This window comes from Taudactylus pleione, unplaced genomic scaffold (genome assembly GCF_031769625.1).
Source record: "Taudactylus pleione unplaced genomic scaffold, aTauple2 ptg000201l, whole genome shotgun sequence".
Taxonomy (NCBI): domain Eukaryota; kingdom Metazoa; phylum Chordata; class Amphibia; order Anura; family Myobatrachidae; genus Taudactylus; species Taudactylus pleione.
The window spans coordinates 43,716,339-43,736,905 of NW_028284603.1; the positions used below are offsets into that span (position 1 = coordinate 43,716,339).

At 43.0% G+C, this 20,567-nt stretch overlaps 1 protein-coding gene across 3 annotated transcripts in view; it reads left to right on the forward strand.

Moving 5' to 3' along the window:
* The window catches only part of DZANK1 (double zinc ribbon and ankyrin repeat domains 1), a 67,034-nt gene that overhangs the window by 39,977 nt on the left and 6,490 nt on the right, over positions 1 to 20,567 (forward strand). For all 3 annotated transcript variants that reach the window (XM_088477578.1, XM_088477577.1, XM_088477579.1), the window contains one exon: positions 755 to 854. In XM_088477578.1, the coding sequence (XP_088333704.1) occupies positions 755 to 854 (100 nt within the window). The remainder of the gene's footprint in view (positions 1 to 754; positions 855 to 20,567) is intronic.

Genomic DNA, 20,567 nt, shown 5'->3' on the forward strand with positions numbered 1-20,567 from the left:
GGCCATGCGGCCAGCGATAAATCGTATGTATTCCATATGTCCAGGGCCTAGGAGCTTCTGATCCTACCTCACACTCCTGGACTTGCTCCAATGCTCTGTGGAACAGGGGACTTAGGCCCTCATTCAGAGCCGTACGCTCTGAGCAGAGCGCACGCTCTGAATGAGGGCCGGCCTCCATAACTATGGAGCGTCCTCCTGGACGCTCGTATAGCTGTGGGTCACCACCCACAGCCTATACGAGCGTGCAGTTTGATGGCCACGATGGTCTTGACCATCGCGCCCATCGAAACTGCGAGCCGGAGCCTGCGGTTGAGGTTTTCAACCGCAAGGCCCGGAGTGATTTTGGCTCTATCAGAGCCAAAATCACTCCCACTGACATCACTAGTGATGTCAGTGGGCCGGATTCTGACGGGAGGCGTTCCCATAGGAACGCCCCCGTCAGGGAGGCACGCCCCCGGCACGCCCACCAAAGGGGGCGTGCTGTCAATCAACATCGACAGCACGCCCCCTTTGATCAGAAACAACGAGCGAAGGAAAGTCCTTCGCTCGTCGCGTCTGGCGCATGCGCACGACGGAGCTCCCTCCGTCGTGCGCATGCTCAGTGCAGAACATCGACCCACTTGCGAGCGGACAGCCGCTCGCGAGTGGGTCTGAATCAGGGCCTTAGATTGTGGAATGATGCACACATAAGGAAAACAAAAAATCACATTTATAAGCTTTCTATAATTAAACATAACACATCTATATTTTCAAGGATGTTGTGACTGGGAAGCCGATGAGATTGTCCAGCAACCACTTCCTGAGCAATGTAACAGAAGGCAGAGATGAGCACTATGAAAGTCTGTCCAGTGTGGGTACGTGTTTCCATTGTAAATGTAAGATGATGATACAGCGATTCATGTGGTCATTAGCTTGCTGTGAGAGTAATCTCTTTCAGCATGCCTACCGGTAGGAAAACGGGGGGAATGTGGCTTTTACCTTAATGTCTCAAGACTATTATTTATTTATTACCAGTTATTTATATAGTGCACACATATTCCACAGCGCTATACAGAGAAGATTTGCCCATTCACATCAGTCCCTGCCCCAGTGGAGCTTACAATCTATATTCCCTATCACATGCGCACACACATACACACTAGGGATAATTTTTGTTGGGAGTCAAATAACCTACCGGTAAATTTTTGGAATGTGGGAGGAAGCCGGAGTAACCGGAGGAAACCCACGCAAGCACAGGGAGAATACACATACACATTCACATAACATATAAATGTACCCCTAACCTACACTGTGGCCCTAATTTACATAGCAGACTGGGCTCCTGTAGTGTTGGACCTATTTTAAGACAAAAACACAGTATTTGAATGCGCCTCAATAAAAACATTTTGCGCATTATGCATCCGAAGATGCGCCCAGCTCAGCAAGGGAAGCATATGTGCTATGTATAACAGTCTGTGTCTGGATAGTGCTATCAATAAGTACTAAAGTCTCATTTACCATGTAAAATAAACTTAAATACAGATGCAAATACAAAATAAGCATCCTAATTAGGTTCAATTAAATACAAACATCTGTTGTCCTCTTTAAAAATATAAATAGCAATCTGCTTTAGTGCTGCAGAACAATTGCAAATATGAAATAAATAATTTGATAAGATAGCAGCATCCATAATAATAAGAATTGTTGTAGTATTGGCAGGAGGGATAAAGAGAATGACCAATCAGAAGCAGCTACCAATTATTATCATCAATGCGTTCTCTTTGTATTGATGCCATACCTCTCAGTGTTGTAAGAGTCTCTGTGAGGATAGCAGCGAGGTGGCTCTCTCGCTCCGCAGAAGCTACAGTCTGGCAGTGAGTAAGAGTGCAGCTGCTTCACACTGATGTGCTTCCAGGTTTGAACTCGCTGTCACAGAGATGGGCACAATACTGAGGTTTATGCAGTGATTCAGAGATGGGCACAATACTGAGGTTTATGCAGTGATTCAGAGATGGGCACAATACTGAGCTTTATGCAGTGATTATTGCTGGTCTGTACATGCGTCTGGGTCGCACTGTGCATACATCACGTTACATTACTGTCTGCGATCGCAGTGACTATTTTCTAATTGACTGACTGTCAGGGAGCATTTGGATGATGTAACAGGGGTGTGTTGGCAAAAATGCAGGTGTATTGTTTTCCCGGGCATGTCGGAGACTGCAACTGCAACCCCATCCGCAAAAAACATGGTTCCGGCGTCTCAGTTCCCGCGGATCTGCGACCAATGCCGCGTCTGTGATTTGCAAAGTCGCTGGTGGGCAAATCTAGGTATCCGCGATATTTGCATATTCCACTGCGTACAGACGGAGCAGCAGCGGCGGCAGCATTCGTTTCCATCTCTAAATCAGGCCCACAGTCCCCACCTACACAGCTGCAGTGATCAGTGCATAGCAAGATATAATACTATAATAGTTACAGTATGTCCCATAGCATCAGTTTTAAACACACAGCACTGCCAAACAGGCTTTTGTATACTGCACCGTGGCTGTTTTGTCCTTTGCTAATAAGGCTCAATGGAGATAGACATTTTGTGGGTTGAACCAATATTTGTCTTATTGTTTTAGTCTTAAGAGTGAGTGACATAACTGAGTATATAATCAAATGAGGCTGGTAATATAGAGAGGAGCGGTGAGGTTCAGGTTTAGAGCTTTGTATGTGGGTGAGATTAGTCTGCATTTGATTCTGAATGGTATAGTGAGCCTATGGCGAAGAAGGGCAATGAGAGAGGAAATTGACGTGCACATCAGTTAAGGACAGACTGAAGATGGGCATACGCGGGCACCTATATTGTGTAGGTGCCAGGATTTGGGAGATTGTGTCCTCCCATCACCCCCTTGTTCTGTATGTTTTTTTGTAGTGCAGTGGTTGAGTACTGGTGCGCTCACTGACATATTTGTGCACCACTTCGATTATGTCTTTATGGTCCTCCTCCTTCCCTGGCCTCTAGTAAATGCCGGTGGTGGATCTGTAAATATCTTGTTTTTCTAGTACCACCTCATGTGCATTAAGGACAAGTGGGACTCATCCTTACCAATTTTCAGCTATATGTGCAGGACGAGTCCCACGCGTCCTCAGCACTGATGAGTTAAAGACAATTTACCTTCACCTACTCCTTCCCCAGCTCATACAGAATTCCATATAGCACAATAAAGGATACTTTAACAAACAACTTTTTTTTTACTCAAATAGTAACTTTTTATTATAAAGAAAAAAAAAAAAAATTGCAGATCATACACAGTAAACATGAATAGTAAGATTCCACAATCTGCAATACAATATATAACACAAAAGAAAAAAGGATGAGGGAAACACAGAGGGAGAGAGGAGGAAGAGGGAGGTTAAAATAAAAAGAATAAGAACGTACACAAAGATAAAGAATAGCTCAAGAAAAATATTTGGGATTAAATATACCACTAAATGGGAATGAGGAGAGATATTTAATAAGAAATTAGAAAATCAGATCACGGGCGCCATTTAATGAATGGGGATGAGGTGGAAGTGGAGTACTTTTACCCGGCATTTGCATGCAGAGTTGTTTTGTCAGTCTCTGCCTGTACCCCCCTTCAGACAGAAGAGCAAATTCCATTTCAAAACTTTTTGGACATTAGGCCTTATTTTGGATAAAAGAGGTTGATTAGATATTTTCCAATATTGTGCTAAGGACGCTCCTGTAGCTATAAAAATACATAAAATAACATATTTGTTGTAGGCTTGTACTGATAGAGGGAAATAATGTAAAAGAGCAATTTCCAGAAGTTGTGGTAGACCCTCCGCAGTGACCTGAGTAATTAACTTAAAAAAATCTGTCCAAAGAGAACTGATTAGAGGACAAGACCAAAAAATATGTAGAAGTGTGCCCTCGGAACGGCAATTTCTCCAGCAAAATTTAGAAGTCTCAGGCGATAGAATAAAAAATATATCTGGAGTATGGTATAGGCCGTGTATTAGTTTAAACATCATTTCAGTGTGGTTCAGGTATTTTGACATTTTAAAGATATTTGAAAATAATATAATCCAGTCCTCATCTGTTATGGATATTTTAAGTTCTGTCTCCTGCTTGGTTTGTATGGAAAGCTTTTTATCTTCTAATGGGGACATAAGCATTCCGTACCACATCGATATACCACCTTTATGACACAGAGAGTGAAATTTAGACATTATGTATGGTGGTGGGAGAGAGAGGGGTTTTGCTAAAGAGGAATTGGATAGCACCCAGTGTCTTATTTGTAAAAATCATTCTTAGGGATAGTGTATTGGTCTTGAAGCTGTTGAAATGTCTTATACCACTTTCAGACAGGAAAAAGCCGAAATCCCGGCATTTGCATGCCGAGTTGTTTTGTTAGTCCCTGCCTGTACCCCCCTTCAGACAGAAGAGCAAATTACCGGGTCAAACATTTCAACTTGGTAATTTGCTGATTAACATGGGTATTTCTTCTGTCTGAAAGGGTTTTCAACCCAAGTTGACCCTGTGTCTCCAACCCTGGTAAATTCCTGGGTTGATGTCCCAGGATTTTTGACCCAGGTTGACCCTTTCAGACAGAAAAATTACCCGTGTTGATCAGCAAATTACCGGGTTGAAATGTTTGACGCGGTAATTTGCTCTTCTGTCTGAAAGGGGAGGTGTTGATCAATATATAGATCTTTAACAGTTAGAATGCCATGTTCATACCAATTAAGTAGAGCTAAATCGGGAATCAATTTTGAAAGTGCCAATAAGGAAATGTTAGAAGATGGAAGGGATAGATCACCATGTGAACCAATTAGTTTACCCCAGACTATAAATGTATCAGTCACACTCTTCAGAATAAGAGAATCCGAAGGTCTGTCTGCAGCCTTAACCCATAACAAATCTCGTAGAGGGACAGCTTTGCACATAGATTCCTCTATATTCACCCATGGATTATGGGCGGAGGAGAAAACCAGTCTTTCACTTTGTCAAGAAGACAGGCATGTTAATATAGCTCAAGATTAGGTGTAGCCAAACCACCTCTAGCCCTAGTTCTAACTAGACGGACCCTAGCCACACGAAGTCGTTTACTCTGAATAGAACTTATTTAGGAAGCATATCGGAACAAAGTATGGTATAGCTCGAAAGAGATAAAGAATTTTAGGAAGTAACATCATTTTTATAGAAGAAAGGCGCCCCAACCAAGAGATTTTATAGTTTACCCACATCTTTGTAAATGTAGATAATTGGTCCAATAATGGGTAATAGTTACACACTATAGCATCCTGCAATTTTATTGGAATTCTAATCCCTAAACATGGGAGATCAGTAGTCTGTCATGCATAAGAATATTGAGTCTGAAGTTGCTGTAAAGAGGTGGAATCAATATTATTGGCCAATGCTTCAGTTTATGAGGTATTTAACTTATAGTACAATGCTGCAGAATACTCTTGGAGAATATTATTTAGGGCAGGTAAAGAAATTTCGGGTTTTGTGACAAAAAGGAGTACGTTGTCTACAAAAAGACATATGTTGGATAGCGCCAATAGAGAATCCTTTAAAAGAGGGGGAAGATCTAATTTTTTCAGCTAGGGGTTCCATAGCTAAGGCAAATATTAAAGGCGATAAAGGGCACCCCTGTCGGGTCCCATTGGTAATGTTAAAACTGTTTGAGAGAAAAGCCATTACTAAAGATACAGGCCGAAGGGTTAGTCTGGAGTATTTTTAAAAGCCTTCTTAAACCTATAGTGAATCCAAACCTAGCAAGAACCCGGGACATATATAACCAATGAAGCCTATCAAAAGCTTTTTCCGCGTCAAGGGAGAGCAGGACCATAGGTATAGGTTGGGCAGCATGAGCTTCCAGAAGGGAAAATACTCTTCTAGTATTATCTGGTGCCTGTCTCCCTAAAATAAAACAAACTTGACCATAAGACACCAAAACGGAAAGGTTATGGTTTAACCTGCTAGCTACACATATATTTTAACATCGGAGTTCAATAGAGCTATTGACCTGTAATTTTGGCACAGTGATGGGTCTTTGCCAGGCTTGGGTATTATAATAATTTGGGCTTCTAACATTTCTTTAGGAAATTAATTGTTGGATACATCATTATAAAGATTAACTAGTACAGGTGTTAAGATAGACTGAAATTGAAGATAGAAGTTGTTGATGAACCCATCTGGGGCAGGGTCTTTATCCTTTTTAAGATACTTAATAGCTAGTTGGACTTCATCGCTACTCCAAGGGGAACATCATGCAGCAGCATCTATAGGGGAGAGACATGGCAATTTAACAGAATCTAAAAAAAGAGTTAATCAAAGCTGCAGAAGGCTGAGGGATAGAGGAATCTTGTATAAGGTTATATAGTTTCTCGTAGTAAGAAGTAAATTGTTGTGCAATATCTCGGGGGTTGGAAATTGAGATACCATCAGATTTAGAAAGGCATTTAATCCTATTTATAGCATTTTTTTCCCCTCAGTTTACAGGCAAGCTATTTATTTGCTCTGTTGCCAAGAGTATAGAATTTTTGATTCGGCTTAGTAATTGCTGAGAGAGATGTAAATTATTTCATTTCCTCCTGGCTTCAAGCAGAGCAGAAATAATTCTAGAGTCCTGTGGATGTTGCTTATATTGAGTGTCTAATTTCACAAGCTCAGATTCGTATGCAAGTTGAGCTTCCTGATTCATTTTCCTGATCCTAGCTGCCACTTGTATAGCTGCTCCTCTCATAACCGCCTTAAGCACACACCAATGATTCGTTATAAAAGTATCCTCAGGAGCATTTGTTTCTAAATAGGAAGTCAACGATTCCTGTATAATTCGTTCACCTTCATTGTCTATTAAAATATATTCCTGCAGACGCCAAGGTCTGAGAGGGGGGATAGCAGAAAAAGGTGACCGGGACCACATTAAAGGTGTGTGATCAGACCAGGAGATTGATAGTATATCGATATGAGAAACAAATTGCAAAGACCATTTATCGGTTCAGAGGACATCTATCCTGGAATATGATTTATGTACTGGTGAATAGTATGTATAGTCACGCGACCCTGGGTTTTTGACCCGCCATGTATCATACAGGTCAAATTCAGCTAATAAATGAGAGGAGGAGGCAAGAGATCGGGCTGTATTAAATGATTTATCTAGTTTGGGATCAGGTGCAAGATTAAGATCTCCCATAAAGGAACAAGGCTCCCCTTTTAACCTCCTGGATTTTTTGTAAAAGTGATTTGAGAAATCTATGCTGTCTAGAATTAGGAGCATATACGGATGTAAAGGTAAAATATTTAGTACCTATTTTTCCTACCAAGATCAAATATCTACCATTACAATCTGCCCATTTTTTCTTCACATTAAAAGCAGTTTTTGCTAACAAGTATAGTACCCCATTTCTTTTAAAGAGACCACAAGAGGTATAACACGTCGGAAAATGACGATTAGTAAACTGGGGCGGAGAATGCAGTGGGAAATGCGATTCCTGAATTGCTACTATATCAGCTTTCTGATCAGCAAATATTTTAAAGCGAGACGTCTTGTATGCGGGGAGTAGAGACCTTTTGCATTAATACTTACAAATTAAACCATAAAGGAGGTTCAGGAAAATATGGTGCAGAAAATGAGGAAACAAGCTTACATAATGAGGTATACTCTGTAGGGTGAGCACTTGTGTAACTAAAAGAAAAGGAAAAAGGGGGGGAAATAAATAACAAAACTGGGAAACAAACAGAAATAGCATCCATGAAGGAGCTGGAGCCTCTGTCACTGAAGAAGTGTGACAGAGAAGTTGAGGGTGATAGAGGGCGGGCTTAACCAGATAACCCACCATCTACCCCAATCTGTAGACTGTCTCATTTAGTTATAGTATCAACAAAATAATTATGATATATCAAACATATCAAAATTTAGTTTAGCATAGAATATATTGTAACCACTACAAGAAGTAAAAGAACAGGAAAAAAACACATCCAGAATGTTATCTAACCAACTGCTCAACCACCACTAACTCCACTAAAGTGCCCTCCGCATATTAAGTTAGGTTCAAAATCTTGGTAACCACATTTGACTATTAAGAAAGTAGCGTAATAACTCTAATATAGCGGTACATAGTATAGTAGGAGGACTGGAGTCATATAGAAAATTACAATTAAACAGATATAATCTAGACAAATGCGATGAGTCTCGTAAAGATAGAGGTTGTAAAGACACAAAACATCTGTTAACAGAAACAAAATGATAAAACTACAGTATACTTAACATAGTCCAAAAGTGTGAACGGTTAAATAACCAACATGTTTGCATTAATTAGAAATGTGTGAGAAACCAACGGGAGATAATTGCATTCAACACAAATGTCAAATGGAAAGAGGGCAATCTAGTATTGTATGGATAGAGAGTCTAGCAAATATAAGGAACACTTTACTAAATCAGTTCATCCCAGAACAGTTGACCTGTGGGACAGGTTTAGAAGAAGCAGTAGGAGGACTGTCGACAGAAATGCCCGAATTTTTAATGATAACCGGACCTTCTTCTGGTAAATGTATGACTGTGTAGGTACCATTTCTCAACACTATCAATTTAGTCAGGAAGCCCCATCTGTATTGAACATTTCCTTTCCTTAAGGCCGCTGTAATGGGACGGAAGAGACGTCTTTTTGCAAGAGTCCCTGGGGAAATGTCAGGAAATAACTGAAGATTGTCCAGGCATTACACCATAGAAGAGGAGGGTTGAACAGCTCTGAGGGTACGCTCTTTAATATGAAAGAAGTGGACCCTAAGAAGAGTATCCTTGGGAGCCTGGACTGGAGCTTGTTTAGATTTCGGGAGTCTGTGGATCTAGTCTATGTAGAAGCCGTGGGAAGGAGTTTCTGAAATAGATCCGTAGCGTAATTGTATAGCTCTGCGTTTGTAACAGAGTCTGGGATACCTCTTATTTTAATATTGTTACGTCTGGAGCGATCTTCCAAATCGATCACTTTATCTCTAATAGAGGCCAAATGTTCCTGAAGGGCATCATGCGCTGAAATCAGGTCACTATGAGAGGCTACAAGTTATTCCATTTTGGTTTCCAAGTGGTCTGCACGCTCTCCAATCTCACAGATATCAGTCCGCAATGCTTGAATATTGGACTTGAGCTTCGAGGTCATTTCAGTCTTAAATGAAGACAGCATAGTATGAATAGATCGCAGAATAACAAGGCCATCTATAATGTCCGTGTCTTCCTGAGAAGGTGCAGCAGCGCACTTGTTTAGATGAAGTATTAGAAATTTTAGCAGTTTCAGGTAATAGCTGTTGTGGTCAACCTTTACCGGAAGTAGAGGAGGTACCAAAGAAATGGACAGGTGGAGCAGATTTAGCTGCCTTAATTTTTTTCGGAGCCAAAATGAAATGGTTTAAAGCAGAAGGTTCACTTGAGATAAAATTTAAATAGTCCTTGCAGACATGGAGACAGTGGTATTTCAAGCAGGGGTTACATTGAGACGAGGCATTTAAAGCAACATTTTTAGTAGGGGTAGAGGAGGTGCCAGAGCCAGCTTCAATAAGCAAACATGGTGTACTTCAACTCACATAGCTACTGTAATAGCATAGAAGAACCACTGGAGGTCAGCGTTACATCACAAATGGAGAAACCTATGAAGTAATGTTAATAAATGAGATAGCAGAATCGGCGAATATTTGCAGATTGGAATTAAGAGATATGCTATAAATTATACAATGAGTCAGTAGAACAAGTAACTTGAATTCCAAGATAGCAAAGTATACACAAAGGGTTTCTGGTGTTTAAATGCATTCTGGCATGAAATAGTATGTGGCTTGAAAAAATAACTGAAAGAGATCTGGGCTCCAGTTATTAGTGCCTAATAAAGGAGCAGCAGCAATAATGTGTCACTTCAAAATGGCGTCTATTATGATACGGTTTCTTATATTATTACTCCCCGCTATTATGTGGGAGCCAGAGGTAGAGCAGAGACCCCGGACCAGCCGTCAGGTCATTCACTGCGGCCTCTATATGATGCATGACCCCGGGGACCAAGTACAGGGGAGCCAGGAGCCGGTAGCCAAGATCAAAGATGGCGGGCGTGAGTGCAGCAACGGTAATTGGGTACCTGTGCTCAAAGGTGTCTGCTCGGGGGAAGACAGGAGTTGTTCTTCAGCCAGATCAGGGGGAAGTCCACACACAGAGGCAGCGTTACAAGCTGAATAGGTGTCCTCCGGAGTGGTCAACGGAGGCCAGTAGAGCTTCCGGTCCTGAACTCTAGTCCCCAGCTTTTTGCCACGGAACTAGGCCGCCTCTGTAAAAGGCATCCGATATGTCCTGGAGCCCGCACCTACAGAGTACCAGGTACACAAATGCCTGAGAAGTGGTTCCCCGTCTAGGGTGAGTCGGAAGAACTCACTCAAAGACACAGAAGATGTAGGTTTTGGGGAGAGCTCCTGACCGCACGTCCCGATTCACAGGCAAGCCACGCCCCTTTTTATTAGGCATGTTATCTAATGAATTATATGTTTATCAAACACAATGTGCAGTTTTGGAACACATCTGGCCAGAAGTATTGTGTGCTATAAATAGATAATTTATGGGATAACATCCTTTATACAATACAATGGGTGTTCACAGTCCAAAGAGCTCATATAACAATGTGTTTGCTGACTGTTGCGCTTTTGCCCTTCAAGTTACATTATTATTTTTTTTTCCTTGGCAAATATTGACTTGAACATTATTATGTTCTGAGTACTGTGGATAAGCCCCCTAACATGTGAGATATGTTTAGAAACGAATCATAAAATAAATTTTTTTTGTTAGCGCTCTATGTTTCTCTAAAGTCAATATATTGTAACTTTATTCCTGTATACATTTCTTGCATTTGCTGCACAGATGGTTGAAAACACTGAGACCATCTAATAAGCTTTTTTTCTTTTTTTTTTAACTTTACTTAAGACCCCCATACATCAGCAATTGATTGCAGCAATCGTGCAATTTGCAATTGATTATGTATAAAAATCTTTCCCTTTTTAAATCGATTACAGAATTGCCACAATCGATTGAAAAAGGGAAAGATTTTTATACACAATCGATTGCAAATTGCACGATTGCTGCAATAAATTGCTGACGTATGGGGGCCTTTAGGACCTCATTCAGAGTCGGTTGTAAGCGACTGCTCGGTCGTACCCAGCGATGTTCGCAAAACAGCGCATGCGTAAGTTTCACAATGCACGTGCGCAAACTAGCTGTTGCGACCGGAAATTTCTCTCTTCTTCAACTTGGCCAGGTCGTTAGTTTGAGTGACAGGATGAGGCGTTTGTGGGTGGTAACAGGGGAAGGTGCTTGTGAACGGAGGTGTGGAGATCCGAACGCAGGCGTGCCTGACTATGCAAACGGCGTTTTATGGGAGTGCATAATTAGCTAAGTAGTGTCCTGGCACATGTGACATGAGAGGTTTTTACACTGACTTGATCGTAGTGCTTAAGAGAGGGTATGGTCAACCTTAAGCTCTACGACCAGCTCCGATGGTCTCGATTAATCCTTATATGCCCGGAGATGACGTGAATTGCGAACGAGAAGGGGGCCTGTTTTTAGTCTTACGGCCGCATCCTCCCCTCGCTCGTCCAGCTAACGATCCCATCTTAACGACGCAACTTGCGAGCGCTTCATTTGCATATCCGGCCCCCTTTTCCCTTACGTACCGCAACAACCGACTCTGAATGAGTTCCTTAGATACTGATCAGTAATTTAAACTCCAGTTGATGCCATTAGCACTTAATTTACAATTAATAATAAGCATTTCATTTTTGCTCTTTTAATCTAGTTATATGTTAAATTTGTTATATAATATTTATTATTTTGTTCGGCTGATCCTCTTTTGTACTTTATTACAATTTACTGGGAGCTTTTAGTCACTGACAGAATTTCTCCATTAATAGTAATAGCAACAATAAGAGATGATCTTTTTGTCTGAAGCTGTTTGCTGATTAATGCTATGTTCTCTGTAGGCATAGATTAGCATTGTAGTATTTTGAAAGGTTCTTTGTATTAAAAAAAAAAAAAAAAAACTATATGGTCACAGGCCCAGAGGGGAAACAGAAACGGAGAGAGAAGGGAGAGGGTATGGCTTGTGGAAATGTGTTATATATAACAATTAGATAAGTACACTGCTTACCACAGTACAATGCCAAAAAGAAAAAAAAATTGCAGTTTCTATATAATAGTGTAGCTCCTACAGTTAAGGAGACTGACAGAGGTGTATCCAGTTATGGGCGTAATTATAGTGTTTGCAGGGGGTGTCTTTGCTGTGGGTCCCAGAGGCTTAGGGGTCCCCCCTACGGGGCTTGCCTCTCCCGCACCTGCTAACATCGACATTAGTGCCAAACGGCGTTAGAGGTGAACGCGTTAACCCTATTCTGTATATTGTTATTGGCTGTGCAAATTTAGAAAAAAGGTGCATAGAATGATAATGTTTGTATCTATCCCTGTCATGCTGCCTGTGAGATCCACCCATGACATCAGAAGGTCCGTCCAGTGATGGGGATCTAGCCACTACCCTCTTGGCTATTGCTAGTGTCTTCATCTTACAGTACAGCTGCTCTTTGCCATGTCACATTATTAGACACAGTGCCAAATACAGACTTCTCATTATGAAAGCTACATCAGGCCTTGTCCTGCCTGCTGCCCACTAAACCCAGACACTTGTTGGGATTACTGCATGTCCTCTGTACAACAGCTTCTTCCCTGATATTCCTTGCTTCCTCCATGTTTGGTGCTCCCAATGTGTGTAGAGAACCTTAACATTTAGGCACCTGACATTTCCCTTCAGTTGCATTGGTTCAGATTATGTAATTAGACAGATTACTCATCATTTAAACCACCTAGGCTAAGCAGTGAGAACGTTTTATATCACTATCCATTGACACAATAATCAAGACGGGGCAAAACGGGTGGGGTGATGAGGATGGTGATATTTGGGGATGTAAAAATGATGAGACTCTTGAGTATGTTAAATGAAAAATAATAGGTGGCAGTAAGCATGCCCTCTCCTGTGGTGCGATGTGGAGAGCGGTATCTCCGTAGAACCTTTGGGGGCTCCTCATTATTCTGTATTCTGCCATACATCCCAAATAGCCTCATATTTCCCCTCTATGCATGTATACTGATATTTGCAATTGGAGAGATTGGTTTATCTATACCAGTGATTCCCAACCTCGGTCCTCAAGGCACACTAACAGTCCTGGTTTTAGTGATAGCCATGATTGTGCACAGATGGTTAAATCAAAATAACAAATTAAGTCACTTGTGCTCAAGTATGGCTATCCCTAAAACCTGGACTGTTAGTGTGCCTTGAGGATATACTAATATAATAAGAATGTTGTGTCTGTCTGTTTGTTCCAAGTTGGCGCAAAAACGACTGAACCGATTATCAGGAAAACTGCATCATTTTGTAGTGGAAACTCCTAGAAATAACCTGCACTTTGCTTCATCTCGATCAGTCAAGTTAAACATCATCAATGCAAGCAATAAAAAGTGTAGTGATACTGGCGCTAAATGGTGAAATAAATCCAAGTATGATTTTATTAAGCCAGACTGAATTTATTAATATAATAAAAAAAAGAGATAATTGATGCAATTAATCAACAATGCATATTGTAGACAGCAAAATTCAGAAAACATGCAATTCAGCATAACATGGTTTATCATGAACCTCCAGGTATCATGGATAAACATATATAAAGTGCACTGGGTATAAATAAATATAAAATACAATAAATAAGTCCCAAATCTGTAAATGAGCAGTCCAAATCGCTCCCCAGATTGGTATAGAAAATGAAAGTTATTCATCCATACCATGTGCTGGTGGTGAGTGTCACTCCCGGTAAAAAACGGGGGTTCAGGACACTCACAGGCTTAGGTGTGGATGGTCAATAGTGGATACTGCACACAACGCCGACTCGTTTCGAGCTGAATTTCAATATAGTATATTAAATTATTGTGAAACTTCTTCACTCCCATATTATGCTGGTAAGGTTGCAAATTATATCTGCCATCCTGGATACCGCCAAGAAGGATCTATCAAAATGGCATGTATTGAAGGCATATGGTTGCGTTTATCTGGAGGGCAATACATTGTTGATTAATTGCATCAATTATCTCTTTTATTATATTATTAATAAATTCAGACTGCCCTCTGGCTTAATAAAATCATACTGGGATTTATTTCACCATTTAGCAGCAGTATCACTACACTTTTTATTGTTTGCATTCTCTATTTTGGGGTCAGGGATACCCCTAGTTAGTGTTTACTAGCTGCTTTTTAGCGGTGCGCTTAGGGACCCACCACTATTGTTTACTTTACTATCATCAATGCAAGAGATAGGTGTGGGGCACCATGCACGTGGGGGGAGAGGTGCTTTGGGCTAGCAGTCACTTGAATAGGATAGGCTACATAGCAGTATGTGCACAGGGCACACAGTGACAGTGGTGGGTGAATAGGATAGGCTACATATCAGTCTGTGCACGGGGCACACAGTGACAGTGGTGGGTGAATAGGATAGGCTACATAGCAGTATGTGCACAGGGCACACAGTGACATTAGTGTGAGTGGTAGGTGAATAGGAGAGGCTACATAGCAGTCTGTGCACAGGCCACACAGTGACAGTGGTGCGAGTGGTGGATGAATACTGTGCACAGGCCACACAGTGACACTGGTGCGAGTGGTGGATGAATAGGATAGGCTACATATCAGTCTGTGCACAGGACACACAGTGACATTAGTGTGAGTGGTGGGTGAATAGGATAAGCTACATAGCAGTCTGTGCACAGGGCACACAGTGACAGTGGTGTGAGTGGTGGGTGAATAGGACAGGCTACATAGCAGTCTGTGCACAGGCACACAGTGACAGTGGTGTGAGTGGTGGGTGAATAGGATAGGCTACATAGCAGTCTGTGCACAGGGCACTCAGTGACAGTGGTGTGAGTGGTGGGTGAATAGGATAGGCTACATAGCAGTCTGCACAGGGCACACAGTGACATTAGTGTGAGTGGTGGGTGAATAGGAGAGGTTACATAGCAGTCTGTGCACAGGGCACACAGTGACATGGGTGTGAATAGTAGGTGAATAGTATAGGCTACATAGCAGTCTGTGCACAGGACACACTGACATGGGTGTGAGTAGTAGGTGAATAGGATAGGCTACATAGCAGTCTGTGCACAGGACACACAGTGACAGTGGTGTGAATGGTGGGTGAATAGGATAGGCTACATAGCAGTCTGTGCACAGGGCACACAGTGACATTGGTGTGAGTGGTGGGTGAATAGGATAGGCTACATATCAGTCTGTGCACAGGGCACACAGTGACAGTGTCAGTGGTGGGTGAATAGGATAGGCTACATAGCAGTCTGTGCACAGGAATGGGTATGAGTGGTGGGTGAAGGCGCTAGTCACATGGGCCACTCCTGCTACAGGGCCCCTATGCAAAGCAATACAACTAGAACACCTCAAATAAAAATGTTGGTAGAAGCTATTTCATCTTGGGCGAAGCAGCGAACAACTGCTAGTCGATAATATCTATTGCTTAAGGTTAGAAGGACATAAACCCTTCCAGCACATCACTGTGCATTTATATACATAAAAGAGGGTTTCTGCTTGGATGAAGTGGTAGAGCAAGTCTCTCAGACAGACTAATAATGATCATGTTTGGTCCTCTATCCGAGTACCAGACAGATTTCCAGTACCAGATTAAGGTCCACATGAGGCCAGAGCTGAAGTTTATGAAGGGCCTATTGTGTGCCGCCGCAGAGGTTGAGTCCAATGTGAGTCGGGGGTGTGACTGGTGATGTGGGCGTGTAGTCTACACAAGGTGCGTAGTCGGTGCCATGGGATATAGCTAGTACCATGGAGGACATATCTACCACCTACCTTCAACAATCTCAATCTTCCTTCCCTCTTCACTCATATGAAGCATGCACCACCTGTTATTTAATATAAAACTACAAAAGAGTAGGAGAGGGTACCCACAAATATTAGCTATCCCTCACATGAATATACAGGGGTGCCAGTTACCAAGCTCCGGAAGGTAATGCCATCTGAAGATGGCTCTAGAGAGTGTAGACATTGTAGCCTACAGTCCGCAAAAAGTAGTGGGAGAGGGATCTGTAGGATTCCTCTCCACTCATGCATGCACGGTCAGCAGACTGCACATGCACAGGGAAGGGCTCCTATCAAAACCCCTGTCCATTCATGTGATTCTTGATGCATACTGGCGGTACAATTTCTTATTGCCATGATAAGCAACGATAAGGAATTATAATTACCGGGTCTAATACCCAATAAATTATAAATGGTCCCCATAGTGTATTATGGGGGTCATTCAGACCCACTCGCGAGCGGCAGTCCGCTCGCAAGTGGGTCGATGGTCCCCACTGCGCATGCGCACGACGGAGGGAGCTCCGTCGTGTGCATGCGTGAGACCCGACGAGCGAAGGACTTTCCTTCGCTCGGAGTGTCTCATCAAAGGGGGCGTGCTGTCGATGGTGACTGACAGCACGCCGCCTTTGTTGGGCGTGCCGGGGGCATGCCTGCCAGACGGAGGCGTTCCCAAGGGAACTAGTGATGTCAGTGGGAGTGATTTTGGCTCTGATAGAGCCAAAATCACTCCTGGCCTTGCGGTTGAGAAACCCAACTGCAGGCTTTTACTCGCAGTTCCGATGGTCGCGATGGTCAAGACCATGGCGACCATCATTTTGCACGCTCGTATATGCTGTGGGTGGTGACCCGCAGCTATACGAGCGTCCAGGAGGACGCTCCATATTAATGGAGGTGGGCCCTGATTCAGAGCGAGCGCTCTGGTCAGAGCGTCCGGCTCTGAATCAGGGCCAATATCCACAGTTATGTATATCTAAATTATATACCACGTGTGAAATATGGGAGAAAAACCCAAGCCGTCCTCTATAATGATGAATGTGTTAGCACCCTCCAGATACCCCCTACTGCCTGTCGTGTGTAGAGAAAATTAATGATGTACTAAACTGCGAAGAGAGGCAGTTAAAAATATACACACACATATACATTTTATATATCTATATCATATAATAATTCTCTATGGTCTGTCCCATCTCCCACATGAATGTGCAGTGGGAGCTGCTCCCACTGCTAGGTGGACCAAACAGACCCTAGCCTAGCAAGAGACTAGGAGGAGGATAAGGGCTAACGGGAATATGGCAAGTATGTGGGCGGCACCCTTTATCTATATCGCCGCCATATAATACAAACAACATCAAAGTGACCACCATATAGTACAGAGAGCATCGGAGGGACTGCCAATACAGAGAGCATCAGTGACCTCCATAGAATGCAGAGAACACTACAGTGACCACCATATAATACAGAAAAAGCATCAGTGGCCACCTTTCAATAAACCAAGTGACCATCATACAATACAAAAACCATTGCGGTAAGTGTCACGTGATACAGACAACACCAATGACCACCATAAAATACAGAGACATCACAGCCACATAGCAGCAAGCTAATGGTGTGTGTATATATATATAATTTACATACCAATCAAATTGAGGTGGCAGTCATACACAGGCCCGCTGAGAGCCGCGGGGGAGCCCCTGGTAATAGGGGGCGTGGCCTAATCGCGGGAGGCGTGACCACGCCCCCTTCCCCCCCAAAAAATATTTGCAGCGCCGCGCGCTGGGGAGGGGGGCGCTCTAGGGCCCCTCAGCCCTGCTTAAAGCCAGGGGGGCGCGATCAGTGTGATCGCTCCACCCCACAGGCAAAGGAGACTGCTGTGGCTGCTGCTCAGCAGGCACGAGCAGTCTCCACTGCAGCTCAGCACACGCTGTGTGCTGGGCTGCTGTGAGGGAGGGGGAGCGGCCCCGGTAATCTGTACCCGCCCCCCCCCCCTCTCGGCGCCCCTGGTCTCATTATTTCAATTTTTTTAGGTTTAACATGTAGTTTATGTAGTATAGCACTGAATCAAATTAAAACTTATATGTTCATACTATGGCTAGGTGCCAGTGGTCTCTGGTCACTTGCCTCAGACACCGTCGGTGTTTAGTGAGCGCTGGCTCTAGTCATGCTCCTCGCCAGAAGAATGCCTGATTCACATCACCGCCTGCCTCCTCCCGGGCCTGGCTCCCTTCAATACCATCATGATACATGCGCCGTGGTCACTGTGTCAAGACAGACACACACTGATCCTGCGGCTGTGCTGTGAAGCACCGCCGAGGTAGAAAACAGAGAGCCGCGGTTCGCGGCCAGCAGCGCTGCTGAAGAGCTTAATTTTATATGATTAACTGGCTGCAGCTACCCACCTGCCAGAACCCCTTCCCACCTGTCTCCGGGAAACAAATCACGGGGGAGACAGTGAAACACTATGGACGCAGGGAGGGCTTGTGTAGTCTTCCACTGCGCTGCCAGCAGCCATTCCCATTTGTCACCCAGCCTGAATGGGCGGCAGATTTCCCTAAAAATATAGAACCAGTTTCCATTTTGTTTTTTTATTCCTGTGTATTTCCAACCCCATATATTAAACTACTGTATAATAAACTATATAATAAAAAGCTTTGACTTGTGATTTCTCACTGACTAGGGATGGCCATCGGTGGGCCCATCGGTGATTACCATCGATGGCACACAAACCATCGATGGATTGCACCCCCTCAATGATCACCTCTGCTGCAGGCACACCGGGCCGCAGGCCATTGATAAATGGGGGCGGGGTTTAGCGGGCACTGGTGGGCAGGGTTAAACCATCCTTACAGAAATGTATAAGGTGGCGCTAAACGACACAACACATTCAGATAATAAAATATCCTAGCTTAATCACGATATCACAGTAAATAAAATACAATCTTAAAATGACATTAGGACATATCCATATAAAAGAGGAAAAAGATTCCTCACATTGGGGGGTATTCAATTAGGCTGCGAAAAGTCGGAATCGGCTATAATTTATCGCCGATGATATAATTTTTGTCTATTTCAATTATCCCCGTATTCAATTACAGGTTCGAAAAGTCTTTGAAAAAAAACGGGGATAAGTTTTCGCCATGTTTCACATGGCGAAAAAAAGTGCAGAACTGGGGATTAGGGGTGCAGGTTTAAAAAAAATAGCCTGAACCCCTGGGAATGTCATTTAAAAATAAACTGTCACAAAAAAAAAGAAGTTAATTAAAAATTTGGGTTAAAAAAAAAAAAAAAAAAAGGGGAAACAGTGTTTAAAAATAGGGAAATAGGTTCAGGGCTATTCTGTAAGTATGCGGCAGGTATTTCTAGAATAGGCTATTAGCGACAGGTGCATTTTTGCAGAATTTAAAAAAAAATGACTTTAGGGACTTAAAAATATGCTCATACCCATTTTCATGTTCTACCAAATTTGATGGGACCACTCAAAAAAACTAAACAAAAAAAACCTAAGTGCTATTCTGCATCACTTCTTCAATGTCGGGAAAAAAAACACCTGCCGCAGCTATTTAAAAACCCGACTTTATTCTGCAGGCAAAAACGGGGGTACCCATAGTGATCCCCCAGGTCTGGACGTCTTTAGGGGGGTCCTACAATTATTTCCCAAAAATTCCCGTTTTTTTCGTAGATCCCAATTCGCCGGGTCCCGTTTTCGCTCATTTAAAATTGAATACGGGGATAAAGCGGCAGATGTGGAGCGAGAAGTCCATGCTGGACTTTTCGCTCTCTAATTGAATATGGGCCTATGACTCAAATAATGTACTGAATTTGCACAAAATCCTATGTAATAAGGGGAAGCATTCGGGAAGCCTGCGGACGCAATGCCAACTACCCGCTTCCCGACTGCTTAATCCAGGCAAAGGTTAAATGACAGGCGTCGAAATCCTGACGCCTGTCATTTTACCTACGCCGGGAGAGCCGCGAGGGGGAGGGTTAGGTTTAGGGCTCCCGGGGGGACTTAGGGTTAGGCACCCCCCTGGAAGGTTAGGCTTAGGCTAGGGGGAGGGGGGGTTAGGGTTAGGCACTGGGAGGGAGGTTAGGGTTAGGCACCCTAAAGGAGGGTTAGGGGGGGGGGGGGGATTAGATTATACATACCTCTCTAGACAGTCGGGATTTCCTCCTGTGTCGGGCAGCCGCTGATTTGAACCACCGGCCATGCGGCCGGCGGTAAATCATACTGATTCCGTAATAAGACACTAATGTGTCCACATTCTAATAAATGTGTACAAGAAAATAAAACAACAATGTGTCACCTAAAAAGCTACAATACAATGTTGCAGTAGTGCTAGTGCACAGATGTTTTAAAGTTCCAATAAAGTGGATTTAGAAATGCATTGTACATATATTCAGTGTATCAATGGAATTCCATATACTCGCAGTCCTGGGAAAAAGAGAAAAAAATATATATATATAAGAGGCACCTCTTTATGGCTGATATTAAAGAAGTAGGTGTGTTACTGTATCCGTGTAATCTGCTGAGCAGACACTTTAATAGCTATTAGGTATCAGTCCCAATGTACTCCAGCAATCTGCCAAGTCGTAGGCACTGTATGTTCAGCGCTGGCTCTGTGCTGCGGAGCACAGTAAGCTCCAATAATATGCCAATGTCTGTAGCA